The sequence below is a fragment of the Thamnophis sirtalis genome, unplaced genomic scaffold (genome assembly GCF_051295495.1).
Source record: "Thamnophis sirtalis isolate CommonGarterSnake01/CBP01778 unplaced genomic scaffold, rThaSir2_p1.2 scaffold_5, whole genome shotgun sequence".
In the NCBI taxonomy this organism is placed as follows: Eukaryota; Metazoa; Chordata; class Lepidosauria; order Squamata; family Natricidae; genus Thamnophis; species Thamnophis sirtalis.
In genome coordinates, this window is record NW_028261385.1 from 73,507,743 (window position 1) to 73,518,423 (window position 10,681).

The following is a 10,681-nucleotide window of genomic DNA, read 5'->3' on the forward strand; positions in this document are numbered from 1 at the left end:
CTCGATCAGTGACTCCTGGTGACCTACCACAAACAAAACTGGAAAACTAGTTGTTACCTGTGGAAGCAACGACACCCCAGATATCCCAGTCTATTACTGCAAGTACAAGCAGTCTCTGATGTGCGACCACTTGCTGAACAACCGTTTTAAGTTACAATGGACTTTTAAAAACTCCAGTTACAACCCATTCTCAAAGTTACAAGTATTTCACACACACGCAGTGGTCATGGCTGCATGCTCATGAACCAAAATGCCTAAGAGTTCAATTAATTGTTCTTGAAGTTCTTTTTTTTTTAAAGACAACAATGTACTGGTGAAAAATTTTTCAGATGAAAAGGTGGTGTTTTTTTCCCCAGATGAAAATATCTATGCTCCAAATCAACTCGTAAGGTCAATAGAATGGCTCTCAGACAACTGTTCTTATTCTGAATTATTGTTTGTCCTGTGCCTTGGAAAAGCGTGTAAGGAAAACCTAAACATCAGTTTAGAAAGCAGCTGCACCCTTGTATGAAAGTACTACAAGGTGATTTGACACTGAGCAGAGGATTCATACAAGTTGTCAGCAGGATTCCTTTCTAATAACAGTATCTTTATTCTGTTCAATTCTTTGCCATTACTATGTATTTCAGGATCTATTATGAAAGGGTATCGAGGTCAGCCTGCACAAAAGGATGAGATACTAAAATGAATAAAAAATAAAAGTAGTTTAAAAATAATTAAAAAATAATAGAATTCATATTTTATTACATGGTTTTATTTAATAAAGCAGGTGATATACAGGCAATACTATTTTAAAAGTTTCACTTTATTTGGTCAGCGTATACAATTTGATCATCAATAGAAACTGTCTGTTCCTGCTCCTAAATAAAATAGTTAAAAATATGCCTTTCTTTGTTTGGGACGGAGAATAAAGATCTGGTTTTAGCACCCTTATATTCCTTTTCTGATGGAGAAAATGATGAACTTTTCAAGTTTCAGAAAAGGCCCCACACACCATGCTTGTATCGGCGTTTAAGCAGTGTTTAATCAGCAATGTGATTATAAACATACCTATTTTATTTCTCAATAAAAAATTTGCTTTGTGCTCTTCTGGCTTTTTCAAGATCATCAAAAGTGATAGGTCCTTTTGGCATTTCTAGCACAGCATAATCTGTGTCAATTATGTTCTCGGCTTCACCTGAAGAAAAAGATTAATATATTGCATCAAGTTTGTAAGACCAGAGATAATCACCAACAGTAACTTTCTGTATACAGTACTTACTTTTCATTCTTTGTAGTAAGGTTCCATACCCCATATCATACTGGTAGGCAAGTATAAAGCTCAGAGGTATAACTGGAATAAAGAGTTGAGGTTTCTTATTTTTTATTGCTCTGTATTGGAAAAAAAACTAGATAAATAAGCAATAAAAAGTAATATAATCAATATCCAGATCAAATGCTTTAAATGCAAAATATTAAGTTTACTTAATGCTGAAATTGTTTTGTGGCAATAAATAAAGCTGTGTAGCTTTTAGTTTATATTTTCATTTGGTATAATTATGTAAATAATATGGATATTATCTCACACATACTCAGTTCTTTTAATGTGCTATTAATATAGATTGCTAACAATTATGCTAACATATTTTGTTGTGCTAACTGTAAATCCCACATTTGCTTAATTGATTATTGTAAGGGCTTTTTCAGTTCACCAAATATAGCAGAACAATCTCCCATTGTTTTACTCATTTATTGTAAATTTGTTTGTGGCCATATTAACTGAAGATAATTATGATAAATATTTGTTCTAATGTTGTTTTCCACTCTGAAATGCAAGGCATTTCTTGATAAGAAAATTCTCTCCTCCCATTCCAGTGGTTTACTCTAAACAAGCAATTACTAGCCTGTATTGCTTGATATATCAGAGTGATATAGAGCAGTGGTTCCCAAACTTGGCAACTTTAAGCTGGCTGGAGAATTCTGGGAGTTGAAGTCCACAAGTCTTAAAGTTGCCAAGTTTGGGGACCATTGATATAGAGGTTAAGATGTTAGCCTAGGAATGCAAATAGTCCAAGTCCACCCTTAGCTGTAGCAGCTGACTAGGTGAATTTGCACTGGATACTCAGACTAAACTCTCTCAAAGGGCGAAGATGGAGGCTAGCTCAGTGATTTTGGACAGTTTCTGTCTCTCAATCCAAGGAAGAAGGCAATGGCAAACCATGTCCAAAATCCTGCAGAGGCCAGTTGTCAGAAGTCAACCAAGAAATTGCAAATCAGGAGCCTTTGTTTATCCCTCTCTTTGTAGACTAATATTGCTAAACTAAGAATACGACTAGGTTGGCTCCAATTGAAATCACAACTGGAGATAGAAAACAGAAATTTCAATTCAGATGTAATAGTAACCCAACTCAGGTTGCTTAGTTTCTTTTGCTATCAGGAGAAACCAAACTGGAGTGACGGCTGCATGCATATTCTACCATAATACATTATAAACCAGTATTGTGAGGGACTCTTTCCTGTGTGATGCAATGCTCGTTATTTGAAAGGAACAGAAAAAGGAGATAATCACTAATAGCAATAGCACTTAGACTGTATACCGCTTCACAGTGCTTTACAGCCCTCTCTAAGCGGTTTACAGAGTCAGCCTATTGCCCCAAACAATCTGGGTCCTCATTTTACCCACCTCGGAAGGATGGAAGGCTGAATTAACTTTGAGCCTGGTGAAATTTGAACTGCCAAATTGCAGGCAGCCGGCAGGCAGCAGAAGTAGCCTGCAATACTGCACTCTAACCACTGCATCACTGTGGCTCATGCTAATGTGATTGTAATCCTTAATACAGCATGCATAGCTGGTCAGTGCCTGGACCAAAACACCTTTTTTCATTTAACTTACACCTCTAGACTGTCAGTTATATTTCTTTATTAAATGTTTTATTTTAAATGTATCCTTTAAAACAGTGGTTCCCAAACTTGGCAACTTTAAAACTTGTGGACTTCAACTCCCAGAATTCTCCAGCCAGCTCTGCTTGAAGTCCACAAGTCTTAAAGTTGCCAAGTTTGGGAACCACTGCTTTAAAAACTGAAAGAATGAGAGTAAAACCAATAAAATCTGTTTCTCATTTGCTATTTAAGGGGGGGAGGAATAACTGCATACCCCATTGTTAGACCCAGAGTTGTAAGGCCATAAAATGATCCAAAATACTTGAGAAGCTCCCTTGAGCCCGCAATCTGCATGGCCATCTGTCTCTCACGCATTTGATTTTGCATCAGAAGTTGCCTTTCTAGCTGAATGTAAAAAAGAAAAAAAAATTACTTACACATTTCAGTAATACAGAATAACAATGTTTTCAGGCTTTACTGTATATATTTGGTGCCTATTTTCATAATTTCAGGATAAAGAATTGTTATCTTAAACTACTTGTTGGATTATAACATATCATACATTTGTTCAAAATACTGCATAAATATTCGTGCAAGGTCTCAATATTATGACAACTTCTATTTGTTAGAATGAAACTATTTAAAAATATTTACAAATTTGCTAATACTTGGTCTAGTGAAAGGTTATTATGGTTTAGTATAGCCCTTAAAACCAGACATGATTCATTATATAGTATAGATTCATCCTGTGTAATTGGTTATCTCTTAATTTATGAATCAGTAAAGAAAAGTGAAAAGTTATTGTGCAATCAAATTTTTTCCAATGTTGTTAATTTTTTAACAGTTAGTCAGCTCCAAAATTTTATGAACAGAAAATCTAATACTGTTATTTCCTCAGGAAATGATTAAGTGCCACATCATAATTCTCGATCATTCGAAATTACCAGTATCACCTTCTGATGTCAAATCAAGTTAACAGCTAGGTGTCAAGTCACCGCTACAAGGTTCAAATACTCCAAACAGGAGACTATTAAGTATAGGTATTCTTTGACTTATAACCAATCCCTTGGCAACTGTTTAAAGTTACAGTGGATCTTGAAAAAGTAACCTGCAACTCAGATTCAAAGGTCCAATGGCTGCTCCATCCTCATGGTCATGTGACTGCATTTTGGGCATTCTCATCCCATAGTCCCATGATCAAAATTTGCAATCTTTTTGCTAGGAAACTGCATTTATTCTTGGTTTCCAGCAAAACAAAAAACAAAACAAAAAAACAACGCCCACAGTAAACAATGGCTTCTTTTAATGACCACAGTAATTGCTTAACAACCCCTGCAAAGAAAGTCACAAAACTGGGTGTGGTCATGTGATCACCTGCTTAATAACCCTCATGATTTACAACCGTAATTATGCATTCATTCAATTTCAGCTGCTAAGTCAAGGACTATCTTTATTTCTATTATATTATCAACATGTTTTATGTCTTGCATCATAATTCAAATTATGGTCATATATCACCATACTGGATATCAAAATAGTTTCAAATCAGTGCTTTAGCATGCAATGCTGCCCCCTGCTGTTACAATTCCATTTATTAGACACAGGTAAGTCCTCAGCTTACAACAGTGCATTTAGTGAACAGTTCAAAGTTACAATGGCACTAAAAAAATGGACTTATGACCATTTTTCACACGACCGTTAGCATCCCTCTGGTCATATGACCAAAATTCAGACGCTTGGCAACTGGTTCATATTTATGACCATTGCTGTGTCCTGGGGTCATGTGATCCTTCTTTTATGACCTTTTAACAAGCAAAGTCAATGGGGAAGCCAGATTCACTTAACAACTGGGTTACTAACTTATCAACTTCAGTGAGTCACTTAACAATTGTGGTTAGGAAAGGTCGTAAAATGGGGCAAAGCTCATTTAACAAACTTAAGGACAGAAATTTTGGCTTTGTTTTGGTCATACGTCGAGGACTACTTGTATATATGAATGCTCTGGAACTCTCCTACTACAGACCTCTAAAGCAACAAATTCTAGATCAGAGGTCTTCAAACTTGTCAACCTTAAGACTTGTGGACTTCAACTCCCAGAATTCTCCAGCCAGCTAGATACACAATAAAGTGCTACATGGCCCTCAAAAGCCTCAGTCCCTCTCTATTGGTCTTTTTTTCTTTTCCTCACCCCACTATGGAGTTAAAGTTTCTATGTACTCGTCCGTGAAACCTGGCAAAAAAACAAAATTGGAATACATTTGTTGATCCTGTTGTTGGTGCCCACCCTGCCTCTGCTGGGTCTGTCTTATGCTCTGCTAAGTATTATGAGCAAGGCGACTGGCTTGTTGGGCTTTTTACAGCCCACTTTTATCACATCGTCAGCCAGCGCAGAAAAAAATCAAGTCACTAAGCAGATATGGAAGGTCTGACTTCACAACTCACTTGTCTGTCCTTCCTCCCCACAATGATACATAACAATAATAATAGGTACCAGGACAGCCTATTATTAGACACCTGAATGCCGTCCTGGTGGACAGTAATAGATCTAGTGAAGACATAAACAAATATTGCCATACTATGCAACCATCTAACTCCTCCAAAGTCTAATAAGGAAGAACCACCTCTCTGTCCTGGGGATGGGGGTGATTGAAAGCGTCAAAAAGAGAGAAGTTGGCAAACAAGCCACAAAGCCCAGTTCAATATCCCTCATTATTATTCAGGAAAACTACAATGAGGGAAAGCTGTGCCTTTATATAAAGATATAAGTGGAGGTCCATAAAAACAAATCATCAGAACCCCCACTCTCTTTCTTTTCTGCCAATAAAAAATGTGCAATTTTGCTCTGCCTTTTGGGAAGCCGGAATAGAGGCTGCTATTAAAAACCATGGGGCGCCCAAGATTGCTAGCATGGCTACATGCCTACCAACCCTTCTGAACACAAGTAGTCCTCGACTTACAACGGTTCATTCAGTGACCGTTCAAAGTTGCAACTGCATTGAGAAAAGTGACTTATGGCTGTTTTTCACACTTATGACCACTGCAGCATTGCAGGTCACATGGTCTAAATTCAAATGCTTGGCAACTAACCCATATTTTTGACTTGGTTGCAGTGTCCCTGGGGTCCTGTGATCACCTTTTGTGACTTTCTAAGAAGCAAAGTCATTGGGGAATCCAGATTCACTTAACAACCGTGCTACTAATTTAACAACTGCAGAGAGTCACTTAACAACCGTGTTACTATACAATACAATAGCAGAGTTGGACGGGACCTTGGAGGTCTTCTAGTCCAACCCCCTACCTAGGCAGGAAACCCTACACCATTCCAGACAAATGGCTTTCCATTTCCAACATCTTCTTAAAGACTTCCAGTGTTGGGGCATTCACAACTTCTGGAGGCAAGTTGTTCCACTGATTAATTGTTCTAACTGTCAGGAAATTTCTCCTCAGTTCTAAGTTGCTTCTCTCCTTGATTAGTTTCCACCCATTGCTTCTTGTTCTACCCTCAGGTGCCTTGGAGAATAGTTTGACTCCCTTTTCTTTGTGGCATCCCCTGAGATATTGGAACACTGCTATCATGTCTCCCCTAGTCCTTCTTTCTCTTAAACTAGACATACCCAGTTCCTGCAACTGTTCTTCATATGTTTTAGTCTCCAGTTGCCTAATCATCTTTGTTGCTCTTCTCTGCACTCTTTCTAGAGTCTCCACATCTTTTCTACATCGTGGCAACTAAAACTGAATGCAGTATTCCAAGTGTGGCCTTACCAAGGCATTATAAAGTGGTATTAACACTTCATGTGATCTTGATTCTATCCCTCTGTTTATGCAGCCTAGAATTGTGTTGGCTTTTGTGGCAGCTGCTGCACACTGCTGGCTCATATTTAAATGGTTGTCCACTAGGACTCCAAGATCCCTCTCACAGTTACTACTAATTTAACAACTGCAGAGATTCACTTAACAACTGTGGCAAGAGAGGTCATAAAATGGGGCAAAACTCACTTAACAACTGTCTCACTTAGCAACATAAATTTCATGGTCGTAAGTCGAAGACTCACTATTGGTCACCCAAGTCCACCTTTTTGGTAGCAAGTAAGGAAGCATAGGAGATTTTGCACACTTGAAGAAGGAAGACTAAGGTTAGTGTCAGAAGACGAGGAAACCACAACTCTACTTACGACCATGATCACTGATGACCAATTAAGCCTACACCTCAGTCACACCTCCCTTGTACTTAGGAAGCAGGCAATTGAGGTTTAGGATCTCTTTGTTGACAGAGAAATGTATGGTTTATATTGTGGGTGGCAAGCTGCACAAAATCATGTCCTCATGTAAAATTGTTACAGATAGGTAACAAATGTTAGAATACAGTATCTATTTACCTGGGCACAGTTACATTGAAATCAACAACTGATTTCTAAATAGAACAATATAGTATGAATCTGCAGTGCATAAAAAATAAATTGAACTCAACGAAACGTACTTATGAATAGACAGATTGTTATTAAAGGCCTCCCACTGTGAGGGAGATGGGTAGTTCCTAAATATGATAAAATAAATAAAAATATATTATAGTAGCTGTCAATTAGATATAGTCTTATTACCAAATGAAATATATCAACTATCTCCCCCTTAGAATTGGACAAAATGAAATGACATGGGCACCTTATTTTATCTTTTATTTTTCTAGATACAAGAACAGTTTTTCCCCGAACTCTGCTAAACAAATAATTCCCTCACCACTATTAAACTATACACTAAGACTGCATTACTATTACTATTAGTCTTCTCATTGTTCCTATCATCCATCTCCTCCCATTATGACTGCATGACTGTAACTTTGTTGCTTGCATCCTTACCATTCATATTGATATTGATTGTTTCCTGATTGTTTATTTGTACCCTATGACTATCATTAAGTGATATTCCCACTCCTCCTAGAAAAATAAAATATCCTGGCAAATTTTGAAAAGACAGAATATTACAGTTCCTTGGATAAGAAATAGAGAAACATGTTTTTAGGCAGGAACCAAGACTCACTCTTTATAGCTCCCAACTCTTTCTCAATGGGCTATTAGGGGCCCTAAGCTAGTCTACTCTACATAACAAAGATAGGATTAGCCTTCCACAGAAACTCACCACATAGCATCTGGGAAGAAGCAATGCTCAACCAAACTTGGACACAAAACATAGCCTAGAGAGTTGCCCCTGCATGGCCCCATGGGAGTCTGACAACCAATCAGAATACAAGATTAAGGCCAGAGAGGGCGTAAAACTAGGAACTTTCATCTTTTTTTTTCCTTCACTCAACATCTTGAAGCATGTGATCACCTTTTTCCCCAGGACTTCAAACCATGTGGTCCTTTCCACCATTAAAAGCATCTTTCCAAGCAGCCTTCATGTTTCCAGTGTCTTTTCCCCTCTTGGAACTGAACCCAGAAGGACATTTCTTCCAACAGTATCTTGTCTTTTTATGTACACTGAGAGCTTCTGCACCGAAGACAAATTTCTTGTGTGTCCAATCACACTTGTCCAATAAATAATTTATTCTATTACTGTATTTTGAAGACTTGGCCTAACTCTAAAAATATTTTTTTTTTAATGGAAGAGAGAACAGAATCCTACAGTATTTCTAAATATCTTCACATTTTTACAAAGTTCTATAATGCAAAACAAAAAACAAAAAAAACACCTACCTGAAGTCGAGAATTCATAAGCATGAATTCCTTCTGATTGTTTAGGCTATCATTGATAGACTTTGAAAAGATGAATCCCATTTTGATCTAAAAAGGAGAGAAGAATACATTGCAACCTTAGTTCACAACCTCCCAAGCATTTTATCCCTGATAATCCTATCATATATCTGGAAGAAACCAGAATGTGTGAGTGGATAGTTTCGCTGTGCCTTTAACTATGGCTACCAACAATAGGCTGAATTTGTTATAAAGATCCGGGGTGCAAAAATCCCACGTCAAAGGATACAAAGGAATCATAAAAATCTAGCGAAAACTATAAATTTGGTTCTTGCTATCTTAGTGGCCAGTGGAGGCATCTGCAGTCCAGCTATGGCACTCCTACTTCCTACATACTCAAAATGACAAATCGTCGTTTACCAACCACAAGTGCCGAGAGGGGTGAATAGGGGGTCCTTCGCCGAGAGGCTCAGCCTGGGCGCAGCGGTTCGCAAGTCAAGACAACTCACGTGGGAGACGCATGTGCGCCACCCACGCGTGCCGAGGATCCCAGCCTTCTTGAGGGCCGGCCGGGAGTATGATGGGAGTTGTAGTCCCAGAGTCTACCGATGCCCAGTCCGTGCCAACAACCGCGGCTCTGCCAAGCCCCGATCGTGCACAAGCAGAGCAGAGAGACCATACTTCCTCCCTTCTTAGTCCAGGAGTATCCAACCTTGGCAACTTTTAAGAGCTGTGGACTTCAATTCCCAGGGAGTTTCTGGGAGTTAAGGTCTTAAAAGTTGCCAAGGTTGGATACTTCGTCTTAATCTAAACTTTCCCACATTTTACCTTTCAAGGTGATCTTCGCTCGCTTGGAACCTACTTGGCCTAGGTCGTAAAACACTTCCGGCCACAAGTCGCCCACAGCGCGGCCGACGAGCAGATTGCCCGGACCTTTGTTCCGGGCGTTCAAAAGAGCGAAGGCATTAGAAGCCGTTGTGGAAATCGCCAGCGCGGCAGGGAGGGCGCGGGTGTGTGTTTGTGTGTGTGAGTGAGTGAGTAAGTGAGTGGGTGGGGAAATCCAGCTCAGAGAAGGATCCCCTGCTGCTACGTTATGCACTTTTCAATAACAATTAACGAGTTGCAACTAACAACCCGGGGGGGGGAATCACCCGTCGGGTTGATATAGTTACCATACGCATCCTCAGGGAGAGTCAATTGGGGTAAAGCATCTCGGATCGGGGTTGCAAATACTACCTTAGCGGGCGAGCCAACCGAGATCTCCTCGTTTGGCCTTGGGCAGGAGGTTGGAGGTTCATGTATTATTTGTTGCTTGTATCCTTACGATTGATATTGGTATAGATTGTTTCCTGATTGCTTAATTGTACCCTATAACTATCATTAAGTGCTGTATATTATGATTCTTGACGACAGTATCTTGTCTTTTTACGTATACTGAGAGCATTTGCACCAAAGGCAAATTCCTTGTGTCCAATCACACTTGGCCAATAAAGAATTCTATTGTATTGCATTCATGCCAGCCAACATCTGTTTGCTCCATAGCCGGCTGCATGGTGATCAGATGATAAAATTGCATTTTTCTACACACCTTTAAAAAAAAAAGGAAAATTTGGTGGTATAGCCAACTCTTTGCAACGCCAGTCCCTTTTGAGACGCCTTTAGTGGGTGGGTGACACATACTTTGCAACGCCAGTCCGCTAAATAGGCTAAACGCCGATAGGGGCTTCGTAGCCCAGAAATGCAAACTGAAGCAAAAGTTGCAAGCTTAACACATGCGCAAACAATCTGCACTCAGGTTATTGTTGCCTTCAGTTGCTTATAAAAAATAATAAAGGCTTATAAAAAAATAAAAGTAAATGAATGAAGTTTTAAACTGCTAAAAAGGTCAGGGAGAGAGACTCTTCACGGAGCCTCACAGAGAAGGGTTAACAACAAAATTAAGACGCGGTGAGGCCCTTGCGGTTGAAGCCTCGCCCTCTTTTAATGGGCTGGAAGAGAAACCGGCGTCTATGGCCAAAGCCTGTGGGAAAGTGTCGAGGGCATCTCTGGCCACGGCCAGGCTTGTAACAAGAGGTGGAAGCAGCTCCCCAGAAAAACAATATGCGAAAGACTTTTCTGTCTCCTCACTTGGCCCC

The 10,681-nt window shown here is 39.3% G+C and overlaps 1 protein-coding gene across 3 annotated transcripts; it reads right to left on the reverse strand.

The window, feature by feature from the left end:
- Positions 1 to 738: 738 nt before the first annotated feature.
- PLGRKT (plasminogen receptor with a C-terminal lysine) lies at positions 739 to 9,563 on the reverse strand. Of its 3 annotated transcripts, none has more exons than XM_014062330.2 (5): positions 9,409 to 9,563; positions 8,550 to 8,636; positions 3,134 to 3,264; positions 1,262 to 1,371; positions 739 to 1,177 (listed from the first exon to the last, which is right to left on the reverse strand). In XM_014062330.2, exons 2-5 carry the CDS (start codon positions 8,628 to 8,630, stop codon positions 1,056 to 1,058), a joined length of 444 nt encoding a protein of 147 aa, XP_013917805.2. In that variant the 5' UTR covers positions 8,631 to 8,636; positions 9,409 to 9,563; the 3' UTR covers positions 739 to 1,055. The 3 variants fall into 3 exon arrangements, with proteins under 3 accessions (XP_013917805.2, XP_013917802.2, XP_013917804.2); XM_014062327.2 differs by having other exon boundaries at positions 9,375 to 9,563; XM_014062329.2 differs by lacking the exon at positions 9,409 to 9,563 and adding an exon at positions 8,971 to 9,077.
- Positions 9,564 to 10,681: the final 1,118 nt, after the last annotated feature.

Coding starts and splice junctions, on each gene's coding strand:
- PLGRKT (XM_014062330.2), bottom strand. CDS start 8,630: ATGGGATTCATCTTTTCAAAGTCTATCAATGATAGCCTAAACAATCAG. Junction 3,265..8,549: donor TTATGAATTCTCGACTTCAG/GTAGGTGTTTTT, acceptor TTTTACATTCAG/CTAGAAAGGCAACTTCTGAT. Junction 1,178..1,261: donor CTTACTACAAAGAATGAAAA/GTAAGTACTGTA, acceptor CTTTTTCTTCAG/GTGAAGCCGAGAACATAATT.